This window comes from Diachasmimorpha longicaudata, chromosome 16 (assembly GCF_034640455.1).
Source record: "Diachasmimorpha longicaudata isolate KC_UGA_2023 chromosome 16, iyDiaLong2, whole genome shotgun sequence".
NCBI classification, from domain to species: domain Eukaryota; kingdom Metazoa; phylum Arthropoda; class Insecta; order Hymenoptera; family Braconidae; genus Diachasmimorpha; species Diachasmimorpha longicaudata.
The window spans coordinates 1,759,051-1,781,283 of NC_087240.1; the positions used below are offsets into that span (position 1 = coordinate 1,759,051).

Here is a 22,233-nt window from a genome sequence, read left to right on the forward strand (position 1 = left end):
TGCTACGCAAACGGGTAATAAAAACTTCTCCTCTTTTTTATACATTCGGGGCCCTACCACCATAAAGTTCTAAAACATATTTTTCAGAGGAGAAAGAGTGAATTTTGTATTTGGGGAAATCCTCAAAAATTCAACAGTCTACATACTTAAACCGTATACCTCCCACGTCTCAGGATTCCAGTGCCTAAAAATGTTTTTTTTTTTCAATTTAAAGTATAAACACTCAGGAGAGAATGAGATTGATTTTTGCTTTTTATGTATTTATTTCATGAAAAATCCAACCGATATCGTCACTAAAGAACAACCAAATTCCAAAATAAAAGAACTAGAAAGAGGATATTTCCTACAGAAGACGAAAAAAGCGAGATCACATGAATGTGGATTAAGCCCCGGTTAGAATTATTTGAAAATCAATCCATAAACTCAAACTGCCGTTACAGATTACAGCCAAAATAATTATTTAATAGTTACGAAACTTCATTATCACGCTTCGTTTATCCTTTCCGTAAGCAGTCTATTATCTTTGATGCTAATAAAGTCACTATTTCAGCAATTTATTTTTGATGGCGATTTGTGATTACGTGACCCTCTCCAACCGGACCTTGATAGTACAACAAAGCGAGAATTATAAATGGAATAATTCATGGGAAATACAAGTTTTTCACACGTAAGATGGTACATTTATATAACGTTCAACATCTATTAACGTCACAGGAAACTGTTGGATACGATTTTGGATGAGATAGGAACCAGCGTATTTTTCAAACGGGTGATTTTGACAAGAAATATTTTTAACTGGGTGATTATTTCCGGGAATTTTTTTGCCAGGGGAATGATACCCCGGGCGATTTTTTCGGGGGACATTTTGTCTGGGGGAATAAGTTCGGTCACCATTATTCAAACCTCACGGTGATCAGAAAAGTTCTAGTGCAGTTGTTGCGTAATATAATAATCTTATTTCCCCCTACGTAATAAGCTGATGAGAGATTAGTGAATGATTAATTTATATTCTTAAGAGAAGATTAATTCTTCTATAGAGGTGAAAGAGGCGCCTCATATAGGGCGAGACAACTCAATGGAATGTTCAGCCTCTATCGCCCCCGCGTTGTTTGATCATCAATGGTGGGACTCGGTCGATGATCCCCTCAATCTTCCAGTATTCGTTATTAGGACTGCCTACACAGACAGGGCACATTCGATGCAAATTATCAGAACAACAACACTCAGATTATTTTTTTAACCGCAATGAAATTGAATGGAAATGATGAATCAGAAGGGAAATGTTACTAGTTCTGTGAACCTGGTGTGTCCCATCACATATAAGACGGGATATTTTTTCATGGCGTTCCATATAGCGCCACGTCGAAGGAAATTCTTGGATAGGATTTTGAATGAGATAGGAAGGGAACAAGGATTATTCTCGACATAATTTCACTGAAAAATTTTGCTGATTATTTTTCCCATCCAAATCTTGGCCAATAGGATTGCACCATTCGACGTTATTTTGTATAGTCAACACGGTATTTCAGCGGATATTCTTGGAAATTTCACTGGAAATTTTGCATGTTGATATATATAAAAAAAAACAAATGTTGAAGTAACCCTCAATTGTATCTGACAGATTAAATGGCAATTCGTTGAAAATTATGTCTCATGGTGCAATTCTATCGGCCAAGATTTGGATGCAAAAAATAATCCCCCGAATACCACTCGAACTTCGAAATTATCTGATATTTCCCTCAAGGTTCCCTACAAACAAATAAGCTTGTCAAGTTTTCCAGAAAAATCACCCGCGCTTCGCGCTCGTGATTTTTAAACTGGAAAACTTGACACGTTCATTTGTTTGCAACGAACCTATCGGGAAATATCCGATAATTTCCGAGCTCTTGTGGTATTATATGCGATTATTTTTCCCACCCAAATTTCAGCCAATAGAATTGCACCATTTGTTGATATTTTGTATAGCCTACCTCGAATATCAGCGATTATTTTTCCCATCCAAATCTTGGCCAATAGGATTGCACCATTCGACGTTATTTTGTATAGTCAACACGGTATTTCAGCGGATATTCTTGGAAATTTCACTGGAAATTTTGCATGTTGATATATATAAAAAAAAACAAATGTTGAAGTAACCCTCAATTGTATCTGACAGATTAAATGGCAATTCGTTGAAAATTATGTCTCATGGTGCAATTCTATCGGCCAAGATTTGGATGCAAAAAATAATCCCCCGAATACCACTCGAACTTCGAAATTATCTGATATTTCCCTCAAGGTTCCCTACAAACAAATAAGCTTGTCAAGTTTTCCAGAAAAATCACCCGCGCTTCGCGCTCGTGATTTTTAAACTGGAAAACTTGACACGTTCATTTGTTTGCAACGAACCTATCGGGAAATATCCGATAATTTCGGAGCTCTTGTGGTATTACATGCGATAATTTTTTGAATATTTTGGTAAACAAACGACACTTAACCAAATAAACCTCTTTTCATGTCATGGCACAATTCTCTTGGCCGAAATTTGGATAGGAAAAATAATCCCCTGAATACCACTCGAGCTTCAAAATTATAGAATATTTCCCTCTAGGTTCCCTGCATACAAATGAAGTCGTCAAGTTTTTCAGGAAAAATCAGTCGTGATTTTTTAGCCTGAAAAACTTGACTCCTTCATTTGTTTGCAACGAATCTATCGGGAAATATTCGATAATTTTGAAGCACTTGTGGTATTATATGTGAAAAAATGGAGTCTAGATCGGGATTTGACCCCGGGACCATTCGATTATGATCGGGTGCTCTCTCCACTGGGATATTGGGCTCGTAGCAACTTCCTCATTTCAGATCTCTTGTGTACATCAAGCTACCCCATCCTTACGTCAATCATTTTTCACATGTAAGATGGAAAATTTGTAGTGTTGGAATCCTGTATGTGTGCACATGATTATTTTATATATTCAGTATTTTGGCATTTGATGCAATAGACCATTAAATTGTAAAATTCCAAAGCTCATCTCATAGGACATGTTGTAAAGGAAATGTTGGCTGCATGCGGCCTTTATTTAGGTCATGCCATGACGTCCCGTTTAAAACCAAGGGTCAGGTAATACCATAACCTGACCATGAACTACTTTAGTTTGGGTTGGTTCATACAATCAAATTCATAAGAAAATTCAAACCTTAATATGGGTCCCTCTTGCCAGAAGAAGTAGGCGAGACCCTAAATGGTTTTGTAAAATTAGTTGTGGACCAGTTACATTCGAACATTCGAAAGAAGAAGTAGTCGCTTCTAACCTATTGTCCATATCACGAACTTGGTACAATAAATTTCAGATTTTACAAGTGCAGCATTCCCTGTATTATTTCAAGGCGCATCCAATTAATTTCGCGTGCTCAGCATATACACGATTTCAACGAATGAGTGAAGGTATCGTTGTCATGTGCTTATACGCTCCTAAACATACAGCTTTTCACATCTTGTAACGCCACAGGAAATCATTGGATAGGATTTTGGATGAGGTAAAACGGGAACTAGGATTATCTTGTTGCTGCGTATTCGTTATGACTGGCATAATATATGTATAGACAAATACTATGTCAATGGTATATATGCGGAATTTACTTATGTTAAGTCTACGCATACATACTCTGCCCCAAAAATTGCTCTGCCACTGTCTACTCTATGAATAGTATCGTCCAAAACTTATTCATGGGCTGCAAAGTAAAGCTATTTTCCATCTTCTGAAATTCACTATTTTTGGAAAACTTAGAGGATAAAGATTATTTTGTTAATTGACTCGTTCCTCATCTCATGTAAATTAGATATTTAAGAATACTAAAGCCTACTGGATTTTGAAGAAGTAAGCAGGCTATGTATATTATATTTTTATTGAAAAAAATCTCTTTCTCTGTAGAAGAATAAACCAGTAGGTTTGAACGCATAAATGAAAAAAACTGGTCAAAAGAATAATATTATAATAGGAATATTATATCAGAATATGCTGAATATACATGTGAGAACATGTACAATACATAGATATCTTCGGCATACATATACATGTATGTGACATTGGAATTTAATATACTCACGTATAATTATTAAAATATTTATATTTTCTGTGAAGGTACTCACGTAGGGATTATTGACCTTTCAATATTTTTCCCTTTTCGAGCTGTTAGATAATTACTCAGATTACAATTGAATTTAATTAATTCCTATAAAATGACATAACTTTTCTCCATTTTTCTCATGGATTTTTTCTACAAAAAAGAATTCTTGCTCACACAATATGTGGATAATTACCTTATTTCCAGTGAATATTTTTCTCGTACTATACAACTTCAATATTTGAAATACCTTTTTCAAATCTCCGGCAATAACGAAAATAAGTACGAAAAAATTGCGATTAAATTCGTGTTTTATTTTTCATTACGGAATAGCTCTGAAGCGGATACTTTTTCCGCTTCCAGAAACATTTACTCACTCGACTATGTAAACAATAACCTTGTTCGCCATTTGCCCCATCATGCAGCACAACAGCGGTAATCATTTATTAACGGTTAAACGTAAGAAAAAATTCACAGAACGTTGATCCAAACGCAGCAATTGAAATTAGTCAACACGTTATCTCAACATCAAGAGTGTTTCTGTAGTGAAATATATCACTGAAGTAAATGGAGACGTGCAACGAAGGTTAATTTCTCTATTTTGTGATTTAACTATGAATTCGGTTACTATCAGTCTCTAGTTTAAAATATCAAGTCATGGTATACGTCGAAGTTGCACTCTTTAAGATAATTACATATTTGTTCTATATAATTTGTTGACTCGCACAATTGTGATTGTGGAAGGAATTGAAAATGGGAGTTGTCAATTAGGAAAACGTTTTAATATCACTTTTCATTTTTTTCACTTTATTTCGACTAAAATTCAAAAATATCTAAGAAATTATTAGGAGTGTGAATAAGTCTTTCCCGTTTTTTTCAAATTTTGAGCCTTTATTGTGAAAAAATGGTTACAAATGAATTATTGAAAGTATTGGCCATCGTCTTCTTGCGTTTGACACGAATCTTCATCAAGCAAAGTCGCCAATTCTTGATCTTCAAAGATTTGCGGCCGCCCGGAACGCTCCTTGTCTTCCACGTCGAAATCACCACTTTTGAAGCGTCGAAACCATCCGCGAACACTTGAATCATCGACACAACCTTCTCCATAAGCTCGGCAGCAGATTTCTTCAAATTGAACCAATAAAGTGACACTTCCCGCAAATGACGTCGACTCGGCTCAAATTTCGACATTTTCACGATATCAAAAATTTATGATGCGAAAAAATTTCAACTAATGTGTTAGTGTGGAATTGTTGACAGATGAATAAGCTTTGATTATGACATATGTAACCATTGAATACTCGCACAGTATTGGTGGCGGCATCTCTTACAAAAAACGGGAAAGACTTATTCACACACCTAATATTATATAATATTTGGATATCAAATACGAAGCCCTCCCCTCCTACACAATCGCCCACCGATTTCCCAAATTTTCCACTTTGGACGTCTAAAAATTCGACCAAAGGGCTAGTCTTCTTCCAAATGTAAAACCGTCAGAATGAACCTTGAACTAATTTCCGCGCAAATCCTTAAAATTCATATAGTGTAAAAATTCATTTAAAAGATATATGTTTTTTAAAATAAAGTAAAAGTTACATTAAACATTAGGTTATCCATTTATTAAATACCGAACCCTAACAAACCTCGTGGTCATTCACTGCCTAGAAAAATTTGTTGTGTCCCCAAAAGGCATAACAACTGTTCTGTATAGGTCAGAACTCTGGAACTTACAACTGCAAAGTGTTCAAAAACGAACGCAGTATTACCACAATTTAATTCAAATGGATTTACTAATTATCCCTCGGGCACATATTTAGTAATAACCTTTTTGGTAGATCCTATTCTGAGCTACGGAAAAAGGTATATTTGTGCTTGAGATTAAATTGAGATACCGGGCGGGGGAAAAGTGGGCTTGTAGAGCAGATAGCAAATAGAAAATGGTGAATTATAAAACCGCTATACATCAGTGATGTACTTTATTTATAGAATAACCCATGTGTCTTGAGAAGGTCAAGAGGTTACACTCGTGACTTTCTCTTTTTTTTAAGTGAAACTTCTAATGGAACTCCCGATATGGTTGCGTTAAAAGTTCAACGCTACTGAGGAAGGGGAAAGCCGGTCATAATTACGTAGAGCGTTTAACACTACTAGGATGGAGAATAGAACGAAAGTAGAGAGGAGAAAGAAAGAAACAAAGAGAGAAAAGGCGCGGGTACGGGATATGAATGCTGGGCCTCGGGCGGTGCAGTACTGGCATTGTGACATTTTAAACTGATTTTTTTATCACTGTGAGATTCCCAAAAACTATAACTCACAATTTTTAAAAAGCGATGAAAAGTTACGATCATTTTTCCAGTTTTTGTGATAAATATTGTAAGGTATTAAACTTGTGGTTTAACATAAATTGTCGTTAACTTATTTGTGAGGAATGAATCACAGATTTATTCACATCATTTAATTGATAAATGGATGGAACGATCTAGCCTTGCTCAAATGCTGGTGAACCACTGTCTCAACATATTGCTCCTCTAAAACTTTCCCATTCAGACAATTAATTAATAATTTTTCATTTGCTTAAGGTAGAAATTTAAATTGTGGCCAAAAAACGGGAACGGAAAAATACTTGTTGGAAAATTAGAACACAGCTCTTCTGTTTATCTTCAAAAATCACTCGACCAGTTTTATGATGTGTTTGAAAGAGTCTCCAGAAAACGACTAATTTATGATCTGTTGTGCTCCTTACCACATGTGATATTCAAAGGAAACTCTGTCCTCTGGAGTCATAAACGTCCTCGTGTTTTTTCCCTGAGTAAATGTTTTTCAAATAGTAAAAATTCAGTCTCTGGACACCGGTCCTCTAGGTCAGTTGTGCCTTCCTCGTGCCCGTAATCAAGAGTTCTAGTTAAAGTAATTGATTGTGTTGCTACATTTATTTATATACTTTTACCCATATCCCAATAATACTAAATAAAAAATCTATTTCGCTTGTTTAACACGCAACAGAATGAGACATTTGAAATCTGTATATATTTTATCCACACAGTTGACCTAAATAATAATGTATCAATAACTGGAAGAAATTAGTACAAGCAAATTGAGAAATGTTGGCATTGCGAGCAATAATTTTGACCGAAGATTGACCTAATCATTCAGCAGAGTGTACGTTAATATGCAAACAAACAACACCGCTACGGCATAATAACAACGATAAAGAAATACATCAGCGTTTTGATCGATAAGTAACATTTTACAATAATCCTACCCAACCAATAAGCTAGATGAAAAATTGATAGAAATGTTCCAAAAATTCCTATCTATGAGCCTTCCTGCATTTTTACTGAGCCGCACAGCAATTTTTCATCAACTCATTGTGATCATCAATGACCGCTGAATATATCCGATTATTGTCGGCGTTGGACTCTGTCATGGGACCTGTTGCATCAGTCGTTTGGCATCCGCCTGGTCGTCATTCATTAGACTTTGAATTTTTACGAGGCCGATATAGAAATTTTGCAGGGGTAATAAAGAAATTACTCGGTGGCATAGTAATTTTTCTCAGGTCTCCATTTTGCGCCGAGATTGTAAGACAGCACAGTAATTGTTATCGGAAACACACCACTCTCCTTATATGAGCAACATACAACATGAGCAACACTTTTTGATAAAATAATGAAAACATTTTTAAAAAATCTCAAGGTCATTGTCGTCCTGAGAATTGGCGCAATAATCCTATGACAAATTCAAATTTGGCCGTTATCCAAAAGACATTATTGAATGGTGAATAATAATCATCATTATTTTCAGTATTCACTAAACAATCAAAATTAACGTACCGACTGCTAAAGTCACGTTTTAGCTATTGAGAAATAAATGATTTTAATGAGGAATTGAGTGAATTAATTAAGAAACTAACTAACTGAGAAATTTTCATCATTGGAGAGAGTTTGGAGAGTTGAAGAAAGCCTGTTGATAAACAAAAAGAGAGAAACATAATTTCGTAAAATAGATTCTGATGATCAGATAGTTTTCCTGGTTTTTCCACGCCAATGACCGTCTGGTTTCGATGAATTGTGTTTCTGTTATTTTATGCGAGGTAGAGGTTACAGTCAGCGATCGACGAACGAGTTTATGTTCCGGCTGGTGGCCACCGGAAGCACTCTCGACTTACCGCCAACCACAGATTACAAAATGCGTAGGTGTAACACACATTGCAACCGGTGTTGTCACTTTTCCTCATAACACACGAAAACCAATGTAAGACTAACAGCAGGGAAATATCTGAAACTTTCTTATTCCTCAAAAATTAAGTAAAAGTAAGTGTAAATAAAGCAATTCTGTGGCTCCAGCACTTTGAACAATTCACATTGTTCCGTCTCGAAATCGTTCATCGTGTTGGGGTAATTTAAATTTAAACAAAAAGGGGAAAAGCCAACAACTCTCCCCTAGATAAAATTTCTTTTATTGTCAAATTTGTCTTTTACTAAATATATCTTAAAATTTTTATTTTTATGTTCCTTCAAAATAATTCAATCATAAACGCCTTATTTCGGATAATCAGTCACTTGAAAATATTATCTTCATTTTAGACCAAAGGTTTATTGTACGAAAAAATATAAATTTCGGAGCCTTCCCCAATTTCAAGAATCTTTTTTCGTTTTATGTTATCCCTCAAGTCGAAAAAATTATTTGCTCAGTTCAACCCCCGGATCATTTATGACTTTATGACCATCATTCAATCACACCCATGTTCCGAACTTGGGACGCCCTTTCCCCTTCTACCTTTGGATCTCCACTTACTACACCCTCACAATAGATGGACATTTTTCTTAATCAATTGAAATTCACCACATTTTTTTACACAGGCCACGGGGAATGTGAACCCCCAACTCGGTATTTTTTGTTTATAACATTCTGTGCTTTTTTCAAGGTCCCTTAGCAATAGCAAGATCGTAGAGTATCGACTGTGTTTTTTGTATAGTTTTGACATAGATCGCGCTTTTATCCTTAACTTCCGCAACTTTAACTCCATTCACAGTCCAATTAATAGTTTCTTTGTCTTTTACGTTCAAAAAGCGAAAAGACTCCAAGTGTAAACAAAAAGTGAAAATATATTTAATTTTTAAGGCGAAGTGACGGGGTGATATTTTTTATTGACCTTTTACATCTACAGTTTCTTACACTTTGTGTAAAATTAATTATTTATGTTTACCAAACTAAACCGAAATGAAAAAGAATTACAAAAACAGAAAAGTTCAGTAGTGAAGTGGTAAAAGGACATAAAATGACTTATCTCTGAGTCGAGTTTTTCAGCAATATATTCTTCTATACGCACTATATTTTAACACTAGAACTACCGACGATTGAAGTATACCTACGTCTACCGGATGGGTCAAAATGACTTGTTTCTTAAATTACTAAAAGATATATAAGAAAAGACAGCAATTTTTACGTTTTTATATATTTTGTAATTTTGTGAACAAAGCTTAAATATAATCATTTAATAATAGTAACATAATAGCAGTAATTATTTAAATAATTATGCATACAAGGTAAACAAATTTTTGCAACTTACAGATATTTTAGCAGAACATTTACCACAGACTCGTTTATGGCATGTACCACAAATGTTGTTCGTTTTATTATTAGTTTGTTATTTATTTACGTTTCATCGAAATATGTGTCTGATTTTGTGACAATATAGATGATGATATTCCTTCTACTTGATCTGTAGATCTACCGCTTAGTTCTTTGTAGTCAATTGCAAGTTCTTCGGATAACGGGAATAAAAAACCTTTTCTTGAAATATTTTCTCCTATTGTTTCTTTATATAATATGCATGCATTTATTCCGGCAAGATCTGAAATATTGTAAAACATTTGTAATGGCCATCTTCGGGATCCAGCTTTCACAGTATATTTCGCAGGCCATTTGATCCGTAACATCTACGCCAAATTTGGTATTGTTAAAAAATGTAATCGTTTCAGGTAAACGTTTTTCACCCTTTTCAATTTTCACTGACTTATGTTTTGAACTAAGCAGTAATACTTTTTTATTGGGTTATCTTATAGATGGTCAGAGTACATTTTTCTGTTTTATGAAGTACTGTCGAGAAGCGAGACATGTTATCCTTTTTTGATTTTGCAAGTTTAGGTCGTTCTGTCTTATTTTGTATTATAGTGCCAACTAGGGAAGTTCTTTTAGTTATTAGTTGTGTTTCCACGTTACAACAGAACAGCACCGAAAACCTTGTTCCGTGCGGGGTCAAAATGACCCATCTCGGTATATGTAGGTATACTGCATCCTTTTTTACAACATAATAATAAAAAAAAAGAAAACTGTTTTCCAGAATTAATTATTTGTATGTTTTAGAATAAGTCGTACAAAATTTTCAGAAACAAAATGTACCTGAAATGAGTTATAATTACAAGAAATGTCAGACAAGTCATTTTGACCCCCTTGGTAGTTCTAGTGTTAAGGGATTTATTCTTTATTTTCTGTAAGAACTAGAAAATCCTCAAACATTTTATCGATGACCTTCAAAATATTCTCTTATTTTCCCAGCTAAACCAATAGATGAATATATTCACCGTAGTACGAAAGCGTAATCCTTAAAAAAATTTGTAATCCCTAAAAACATCATAACTATGTACTCCACGTAAAATCTCCAATACTTGCACCAAACGTCCCCTGAACTTTTGGGCCTCAATCCTGCCAATACTCCCACTCTGCACTTTTTCAAAAAACCTATTCGTCAGACATCCCTTCATTACCTATCCACCTCAGTTCCAAAATACTCATTACACGAGTAGCATATACCCATCTGAACAGTATCTCGCTCCTTCATATCAATCTCCATTTATTAAAGATTTGAGTGCCTTACACGAATAAAGGATTGATAAAACTTATTCCACCCTTGAACCATTAATTCACAACAATGGCCGAGCACCCGTTGCGATCTAAGGGAGCGACCTAAGGGATCTAAGGGAGGGATTTAAGGGAGAGTGCAATTCCCGTAACAACATATTTGAAACTCAGTGATTTTCTGAAGTAAAGTGACTACCGGGGCTAGACTTAAATTCGAGAGAGTTCGAGACTCTTCAGGGTCAAGGACCCCGCGAATCAGCGTAGTAATCAGTCTCTTTCGCATAGAATTCGCATTATTTATTATAAACTTGTCTTTCCGACTACATTAACAAAATAAAAGATAGCCGAGGACATCATCCGGAGTTATAATTCGTAAATATCAACTCGCTATTGAATTATCAAATTTACTTTACTATGTTTGAGGTAAATAATCGAGTGAGTGTTGAACAACTTAAAGAACAATTAATCTATCGCAACCAAAACAACCTCACCATGTTTATCCCCCCCCCTTCCCGCTTTATGTGTCAGACACGTCGATGATTCCACAATAAAAATACATCACCTATCGTCGTTTTGATCCACTCCTGTTAATGATTTAATCCTTTCACATACTATTTTTTGCCAGTTGGCATCTCAATATTACCTTATACCTCATTACTATTTTCCTATTTATTAAAGGAGAAGCACATAAATTAAGTTAGCTACGTAAGATATTTGCTAACTTCATGCGTAAGACTTTTTCCTTATTGGTCGTTCGGGTTCATAGTGGACGAGATCGCCAGGGCGCCGAATTTGAATTTATTCCGAAGTAGAACATGTAATATTTTGGATGGTGACTTAAACAATCAATTAGTAGAATTTATGGAATTGTTCATGTTGCCCGAAAATGAGGTAGTTTCGTTTCATCGTTATGATAAGTCACCATCGAAAATATTACATATTCTACTTCGGAATAAATTCAAATTCGGCGCGCGAAGCGCGCTGGTGGTCTCGTCCTATTTATAAAAGCAGAAGCACATAAATGAAGTTCGTCCGAGTCGAAATCGCGTAAGGTCTTTCCCATTGGCCGATTAAATGAATGAAGTTTCGCATTAGTCGAAAAGGCGAAAACGTTCGTGTTCCTAAAAGCATCCATTGTGAATCAAGTTACCTCTCTCATCATATTTATACCAACGACTTTCACATTCGTTCTTTTACAGTGTGATCGCCCTTCATCAGTCTATGGAAGCACAAACACATAAATTAAATTAAATTAACCACAGAAGTCATCGACTAACTTCATGTGTAAGACTTTCTCCTAATTGGTCAATGTGTTTGAGGCGGGAAATCAAAATAGGGCGCGCGAAGCGCGCATTCGGTCTCGTATATTATTAAATATCAAACAAACATTTATAGTAGAATCCAATTCACTCCACGAGGAAGGTTATAACGAAAATTTGGCCAACTTTCCCAGATTTTGAGATATTCATAAAAAACTACGCGCTAGTCAAAAGTCGTTTATGTCGTTTTACCACTTCGCGATTAAATTGTAAGGAATGTCATTAAACATTGACATATTACATAGTCGCTTCTAGAAAAAAATCCCAAAGAGATGACTAATCGACTTCGTTGTGGTACATGACAGAAAATCATACTGAAGTAATTATTTATTGCCTGTGGATAGAGAGAAAAATTTAAGTGATGACAAAATGCAGAATGAATCACCCACCTCAGCACTTCTTCTCAAGGCGTCTTATGCTCAGATATATGACGTAATATGATAATTCTTAAAAATACCACTGGAGCCACACCGCACGTCTTGCCCGCGGTTATGAACAATTAGTGCTGCAGCGTGAAAAGTTATTGTAGAACGAAAATATCACAGAAAAGTCAATGTTGTTATAATTTAAAATATCACCGAAACCCGAATATTAGAAATGAGATTCAATTAAATACAAAAAACAGCGAATTTAGCGTTATGATTTCTTTTCTTTTATAATTATCACGAGAAAAAAAAATTTGCACACAATGAAATAACTCTGTTGTGTTTTTTTATGAAATCATTGTCTATGTTTATGTAAAGTGAGTGGAGACTCTCTGGAGCCTTCTACGCCTATTTGTTTTTGTGATAGTTATTTTTACTGACAATAATATATATAATATTGTTATATCCAGCGAAGAATAAAGACAACACAGGTTGGTAAATGTTTGGGGCGGTTTATTAATTACAAGAAGTATTACGATGTGTCATGTAAGAGCTCCGAAGAGAGACACCAAGACTAATGTTAATCAAAAGACAGTCGTGCTTCTGACGAAGTTCAGATCATAGACAAATGAATGAGTATTCGAAGGGGGACACGTAACAATATATATATATATATGTATATAAATCCTCCCATACCGAATGATTAGATGATCGTGGTTTATTATAAAATATTTACAAATTGCGTGATAATGAAAAGATAATTTTGTCAACACAAATTTTAATAGAGTGAAGCATTCTGTTATTCGAAATGATCATATTATTAAATTAGGTCAAATCATGGAACAATGATTTGACACATACTACAGTTTTGGAAATCAGAGCTGATATTCCCCTTGCATGACTGGCTTTCACTTGTTGCAACGACTCGGGAGTCACTTTCAATTGTTTATCAGGAAACAAATCTAATATGTATGAAGATGTTCGTTGTACTTCGGAGTGGACGCTTTGTGTTTTACTAATTGTTCGATTCTCTAATTTAAATCGAAAATTATCTAGAATATTATGAAACGCAAAAACACTATTTTTTATGTGAGGTCTCTGTGAATGTGCCAGACAATTCGCAATTTTGGAGATTAATTTTGAGAAAATTGGGAAAAAAATGCTGTAAAATGTCTAGCTAAAAATCTGAACTTTCGATTTATGATAGCTATCATTAACCGTTACTTTGATGCATCATTTCAGCTAAATTGGTCCTGTAATTCTTGAGCTATAGCAACATTTGTAAACTGCGTTTCCCCTCAATATCTCAAAAACTACTATAAGGATTTCAATTTTTTTTTCAAAATACTCATCTCAGCGTCCTATCTATATCGGTCAAAATATCCACATTTGTTCAGCTAAAATTTCGAGATGTCTGTGTTTTTAGATTTTATCATCATAAACACTGTGAACATCGTAAAGTAACAAAAAATAGAAATAAAGAGTTGAAATTTTGAAACGGACAATAGCATAAAAAGCTACTATTTTGTGACTGCTGCTACGTTCAGCCCGTGTCGAAAAGTGCCTTTTCGTTAACTTGTAAACGAAAAGTCAACATTTGTAAACGAAAAGACTTTTTGTTCTCTAGTAAACGAAGAATGGTACAGTTCGCCACTCCCTAATCGTCACATGACTAACAAAAAGTATAGTTCGGATGCACGTGCGACGGGGTTTTTCAGTCGTGTGATTGGCACCTCTTGGGCCGCCAACTTCACACTCATTACTACCCCGTTGCACTTGTATCGAAAGATACTATTTTGGACGGGGCAATCGCCCAGAGAGTTTCAGATATCACACTTTTTACGTGAATAAAGCGACGCCTCATGACGAAGAAGCCCTAGTGTTGGGAAACTTTTGATCATCGGAAAACGAATTCATAGACTGTGATGTTAGTTTTAAGTTAGTCAGTGGGAATAGTAGGTACGCGGAGGGAAATTTCAAAGAAAAATAATGGCACTAGTACAGGAAATAAAGTGCTGATGAGAACAAAATGCCAGGGCTGACACACCAAATTTTATGAGCTTAACGTGAATGTTTTCCGAACATCTGCGAAAATCCAACCGAAATCGCAAAAAATTTAACCCTAACAATATTAGATTTGTTCACACCTGAGGGATTATAATATTTTCCAGTACCCAATATAGAATTGTTATAGGACATTTTTCTGTGAGTAGGCAATTAAGGGCGAGTAATGCAGAGGTAATGGAACGGGTTGGTAAAAGACCCTAAGGTCACACCATCTGGCACCACCCAATTTAATTCAATTAAAAATATTGAGTAATGACCTCAATTGGGATGTAATGACTATGAATGAGCAACAATGTGACACTGTCTCCTATTCACATACCATCTTAATAATTAAAACCGACGTCCCCAAACTTCTGGTCTTGGTTCCAATGATTCTTTAATCAAATTCCTGTAGACAAATCGCTCATTCATTATCCATGTAATTCTCCAACATAGTTTATTAACAAGACATTTTCCATATGGTGTAGCAAATAAATATCTCCTATTATTTAATTATACGACACGATCTTTATTCAGTTTTTAACATATGCGTTGGTCGCTGGGTGACACAGTTTCACACGCGAACTGTTGGAAGGGCGAGTAATCGTAAAATAATTCGCACACAGATCACTTATTCACTGAATTTTTATTCTAAGATTTTTATTACACTGATTTGAAATATGTAAAAATGCACTGAAGATTGGACATGAATCGCGGAGAATGTTATATTCGACCTGTTCTCAATGAACTTGGATATGAGACTAAAGCTACCTTGAAAATTTGGAAAATATTTCGGCAAATTCAAGAAAAGGAGAGGGAGGTTTGAGGACTAAACTGCAGGTGATTTATGATGGCCGATGGAAATTATTTCCGGGAAAAATATTCTGGTGGGGGCAAGAAACTTTATGAAAGGGACGGAAATGTATTTGGCTATGATCTTATGATGGGAAAATCCCAATGGGGAATCCCCAGATATACTAACACTCACAACTAACATTCCGCGAGGGAACATGCGTTTTAGTGAAAGACTCCATATAATTGTGGCTGGCTTGATAATCCGATGTGGTTTACACGAGAGATCCTTCTAGACTGTCCTCAGCCCTTGGTTCGTCCAGGTGAGAGGTCTCATCCAAAGACAAGGCCCTTTGGTCTATTGGGTGGTTTAGATCATAAACGATCGCAGTGTTTACCGTACCTTCCGGTGACGTTTAATGGGTCGCTTGTTCGAGCTAACATCCAAATATTATTTAAATATTGAGCTAATGTCGACACATTTAATTTTCCAATCATTTTCACGATATCATGTATTTCGTCAGTGGACTTCATATCATGAATCACAGAAATAATTCTGGAGTTGACAGTGCAACGATGAAATAGTATGTTGTTCATCGAGGCAGTAAAGTATTTTCGGACGAAATGTGAACCTTCAGCTCGAATTATACTCAATGACTCAGAAAATACTTTCCTCCCGCGTGGTGCACGATATTTCACTCCCCTAGGGACTAACATTAATTGAAAAAAAATGACTCGGTAAAACTCGAACTGATTGGGATGAAATGTTCCTCGTCGTGTTGTCAGCAATTCCTGGATATCTGCACGATTTAAGGTGCACTGTACTGATTTTTAAAGCTGAAAACAATTTGTCGTATTAGCTACTATTATGTCCGAGGAATTTTATCGAGCGGGACAATCCTGATCTTTCTGAATTATTCGAATTGAAAATCCCGGTTTAGTCATTTCAACAATACGCTGTATCCAGGAGAGTAGGGAATACTTTCACATTTAGATGGGAAATAATCCGAATCAATGTCCGAACATTGGGGACTGATTACCATAGTATCTGCAAGACACCATCGACCTACTGATCAATGTCTGAATGACAAGAAAAAGAGATTAAGAGAATTCTTCTATTCCCTTATCCGTTCGTTAATCCCTGGGCCCTAATTAGAAATGACGTATTGCTAGGTCCCAATACGTTACAGTATTGAAAATATTTAATCATCCACGCGTTTATATTCCTTTCTATATTCTATAATCTGACCATTATCTATCATATTGGAACGTCAGTTTGAAGGACTTCAATGATGCACATTCACAAAATTCTGGTGACGAGTTCTATTATAAATTGATAACTAATAGTTATTACGCAATTTTTTATTCTCATTTTCTGCATTTTTACTACTTAGACCGCTGTTCATGGAGTGTTCCTACTGGAAACGTTATTCCCACGATCACTATCATCGTCCTATCACCCCGATAATTGCAAAACGTATAAACTTCATGGATTTGCCCATTCAAGTTTATGGGGTTACCTCTAGCTATCTGGTCCTTGCTCAGACCTATCCTGACACTCAATAGAGTACCTGGCGAGTCACCTCTGACCGTAGAAGTGGCAAAACAGGTGTAGATAGTACGTGGTAGTTAGGGAAGAAATGTTAGAAGAGAGACGATGCCTGTTAAACATGTTGGATACCGCCTCAACTATTTTATACAAGTAATCAACGGTATTGCAATTAAGTATGAAGACGTACCGATTCTTAGCACATAACGTTTATTATCTAGCAACCTAAGTACCTCAGTTCTTACGTATTTTCAAAAAGGGAACACTTAAGGGGTTATTCTCATGTGAACGCCTATATTTTACCACTTTTTCGGAATTTTTTTTTTATGCGACAACAAACTTCAATCATGTTGATTTTTCAATATATTTTTATTTTTATTTTGAAATATTCGAAAAAATTTTTTTTCGTCTTTTTTTACATTTTTAACATATATTTTTTGTAAGTCAAAGTAGTCCCCAACAAAAAAAGGTAGTTCACTGGTCAAGGTGATAGCGGCTGTTCATGTTGTCTGACATAAAAAAAACGAATGGATTATTATTCATTAGATCTATAGCTATCGTCCCTACCAAATATAATCAATTTCATTAAAAACAAAAAAAAATATCGAACTTCAAAAAAAAAATCACGAAAATCTCCTTCTTTTTCGTTACAAATCGTTTAAAAAAAATATGAAGATATTGTCGAAAATAAACAATTGTGGTAGGGACGATAACTATAAATGAGTAGAAGAACATATGTAAATTTTAAAGCAATCGGTTGAATACTTTTTCTTGTAGGACCTTGACCGTTTCAGAAAATGATGATTCGAGAAAAACGCGTTTAAAGTTGAAAGCCGGGTAGACAATCGCTTACGACACGTCGGCGACTATGAGCTGTAACTTATCAAATACTATGAATTTCGCTCTGAATTTTTCACATCATGTTTTCAATAGGTTTTACTGTCAAAATATCAAAAAAAAATCGATTTTTTGAAGTGCTCACATGAGAATAACCCCTTAAGTGCTCCTAGCCTTTAGCGACGATTTCCCGAATAAATGTCCTAATCCGAATTCTCCCATCTCCAATTTATGTAGGATGACTGATTTTTTGTGTGAAATGAGAGAAGGACAAATGTGGGTATGAGTGAGATGAAAGTATGTCGCCAGGATATATAAACCTAGACTTGAATGTTTATATGAATGTGTCGAATGCCTGTTGCATGATAGAAGAAAGAGCCATTGTTAGATTGAGTGGAACAAGGGAAATGATTTTTGGGAATGAGTGCGACGTGTGTGGTATGTCTTGTGTATTTATGTGTGTCGTATGAGTGGAATGCGTGTGAGAGAGAAACAGTGTGACAGAGTGAGAAAGAAAAATATAATAAATAAATGTGTATGGATGGTGCGAGAGGACGAGGTATGTGTCAGTCCGAGGATGAAAGTGGAATAGTTAAGATCGTGTAAATACCCTATGTATTTTTTCATTATTAATAAATATTTTAAGTTAAATTAAAATTATTACTGTCCCCTGTACCCTGATCCTACATTTACTATTAGGAGTGTGAATAAGTCTTTCCCGTTTTTTTCAAATTTTGAGCCTTTACTATGAAAAAATGGTTACAAATGAATTATTGAAAGTATTGGCCATCGTCTTCTTGCGTTTGACACGAATCTTCATCAAGCAAAGTCGCCAATTCTTGATCTTCAAAGATTTGCGGCCGCCCGGAACGCTCCTTGTCTTCCACGTCGAAATCACCACTTTTGAAGCGTCGAAACCATCCGCGAACACTTGAATCATCGACACAACCTTCTCCATAAGCTTCCTGAAGCAATCGATGCGCCTCGGCAGCAGATTTCTTCAAATTGAACCAATAAAGTGAAACGTCCCGCAAATGACGTCGACTCGGCTCAAATTTTGACATTTTCACGATATCAAAAATTTATGATGCGAAAAAATTTCAACTAATGTGTTAGTGTGGAATTGTTGACAGATGAATAAGCTTTGATTATGACATATGTAACCATTGGATACTCGCAGTATTGGTGGCGGCATCTCTTACAAAAAACGGGAAAGACTTATTCACACACCTAATAAATAAACTTCATAAATGCATTTTTCCCCACTGATTGCATGCAGCTACCGAAACGTAGTGCAAGACAGAATGTCCCTTAGAAGATAAGCATTTCAGACAAATAATACATACGCCTGTAACACCCAGAGCATCTTCACTCGTATCCTGATCACTCTAGAAGATACTCCTCTAGAATATAGTACTCAATTGTAACGTGGATCACTTTTGAAAAATTGTAATACTTTCATAAAAAGTAGAAGAAGTTTCAGAGAGTGAGTTGTTTGGGGTAGTTGCCGCGATAATCTCAGTAAAATTAATAATAATGATAAATAATTACTGGGGTCTTCTCTGAGGTTGTAAATCTCAGGTATACCAATAGTTACGTCAACGATGTCTCCTGAACTGCTGCGAACGGATAGTGAACAGAAACAGGAAATTATTTCTGATTCAATTTCAGAATAAATTGAAAAAATAAATGCGATTCGCTCAAAGTTATTTATTTTTAATACCATAATAATGTGGAATTTAAAATTCTATGGAATTACACATATAAAAAATAACGGATATTGATCAGAAAGAGAACAAGTTCGACGGTCTTGTCTCGAAGCAATCATAACTAGTAAATAACTTAGAAATTTTTCTTAAACTCTATCGCCTTAGATTACAAGGGAGTGATGGAAGAGGGTTGTCCTTTCTAAGGGAGAGGGTAGAGAAATAGTTTAATTGGTCGATAGCTATTGGAGAGCAGAAAAATATGCTCTGGTCTGTTACTAGACGAAAAGTATGTTGGCTCTTTTATTGAGGTCTGAAGAAATATAACAAGAAGGAAAAATTCGACCCAGTCTTTGTGGATACGTTTTATGATGAACATGTGTTTTTGGCGAAAAGGCTTTCCACTGAAGAAGTTTCAGAAAAGGAAATAACTTTTGTACAAAGTAATTTCTACATGACGCCCAAAACGAGATAAATTATGATCTTTTATGACTCCTACGTGCAAAAATTGAAGCCAAAGAAATTTTAATTATTTAGAGTATATCAGGGAACACCTGAGAAACATAAAAGGTCGTCTTATTTTTTTTTATATATAATATTCGCGACTGCACATGAGTTATTTCAATCGTGGAATACAACAAACATAACGGTAGCAGTCGAAGTTTAAACGAAACACTTAGACAATGAGTTTGCACAGATGTGGCGAAAATTGTAGACTGCAATAGGACCTGACTATAAAAAGATAATAAGGTTTTAAAACTCAGAAATATTCAAATACTTTCCGACGTAGAACTGTAATAAAAGACAGCTAATGGATTTTTCCGAGTAGATGTTCGATGAGACTAATTAATAAATTTAACAAAAAATCAAAAATTTCAAAAATAAAAAAAAAATCAAAAATTTCAAAATGTCAAAAATTTAAAACTTGTTTTTTCCGTTGAACATAAAAAATGTATCGATTCGGAACAATGATTCTCACACTTACTAGACTGTACCAATAGAAGTTGATATTGCATATATGGGACTTACGTTTCAAACTGTTTATCAAAAATTAATTTACAGTTGGATTGAATAGGTCTTTGTCCAATTTGTAATTCTTTTATTCTCGTGTTTCCACTTGAGATTGGAAAACATTTTTAGGGGTGAAAATTCTGCGAACTTTGGGGTATGATGTGTCCTCTTTTTTTTGGGTCTGAACAGAGGGGCATGAGTGGGATCATTATTAATGTGAGTCATCAGGTCCAGGGGGTTGTGGCCCTTTAGTCTTTTTAATTAGTTCCTCTAATGAACCGAACCAGAGGGGTTGTGCCTGTCGAGCGTATAAAATAAAAGAGAACAAAATAACATTCACAAGTTTGAATCATTATAACAATCCTATTTCTAATAGCATATGGCTGCAAAATCAATTATAAGTCTTTCTCATATTTCCCTCTTCGTTGACATAATGAGACAGAAATAGATTGTTCATCAATTCTGTATCTTGATAACATCTTCCCTTGAGATAGAATGCCAGACCAAGATTGAAGAACACGAGATAGAGGAATAGAACCACTCGGAAACAGAACGAAAATACTTTTTGAGGGATAAACTCGATCCAAATAGCTTTGAGGTGAAGCGATTGGAAAAGATCGATCACTTTCAGAGACACTATCCTCGGGCGGTGAAGTGAACATCCCCCGCCCTTTAAGGGTAGAATGATTCGATGGCAATTATGTGGTTGACTTGACAAGATTGGAATTCTGTTACAAATTCCATTACCACTAACTTTATTTTACATCTGTCCTCCGTCAAATGATCGCTACTAATGTATTTTATGAAGATAACACTAATACTTTTAAGCAATAGATTGTAAAGGAATTGAATTCAATTCCGTTACAATTCATTCTCCTGGAAGACCCTCTGAAGTTACAGATTATGTAGTGACTTAAAATGTAATAGAATATAAATTCCTTCATGCAGTAACATAAATGCAATTTTATGGTTTCAGCTGGAACTGCTGCAGAAAAAGGATATTTTGGACCTTGGAGGGTTTGCAAGTTACTGTTGTACAACCGAGAGAGATGCGGTCAGAACTTCTCGCGGTTTCAACCAGTGTGTAAGTCCTCGTATTCACCACTCGTTAATTTTATCACAGTTTGTCATAAAAATGATGGTCTCTGATGCAGAAATAATATTTGGGTCTTTGCACTCTTAGATGTTAAATGTGTTCATTCGATTTTATATCCGAATGGAAGCTTTGTGATCGTCCGATTATTGGATTTTCTAATTTTGCTTGGAAATGGTGTAGAATGGTCTGGAATACAAAAATCCAAGATTTTAGCGCCATATGAGTAAGTGCGCATGACCAACTTCGCCCAATCTTTTTTTGAGTTGAAGGACTGAACGACTAAAGTTATTCCAAAAAAGGTTTTCCGCCAAATCACGGGTATCAGCAGGGACTAAGTGTATGTCAAAAATCAAGTCGATTGGTCCAGCCATCATAAGTTTCCATTTTGTTCCGACCCAATTTTCACAAATATCTTGAAAACTATCCAACCGAATTCGATTTTTCTCCTCAAAATATTCGTTAGGAGAAACTCTCCCTCAAATCCGTAAAATATGTTCACGTGTTCTCACTAATTTTTGGAGATATTCCAATTTTTCTGGTT

General features: G+C 35.4%; 1 protein-coding gene across 1 annotated transcript in view; it reads left to right on the forward strand.

Moving 5' to 3' along the window:
* LOC135170178 (uncharacterized) overlaps positions 1 to 22,233 on the forward strand; it is a 110,259-nt gene that overhangs the window by 43,391 nt on the left and 44,635 nt on the right. Inside the window, exon 2 of the mRNA XM_064135738.1 lies at positions 21,573 to 21,680. Within this exon, the coding sequence (XP_063991808.1) occupies positions 21,573 to 21,680 (108 nt within the window). The remainder of the gene's footprint in view (positions 1 to 21,572; positions 21,681 to 22,233) is intronic.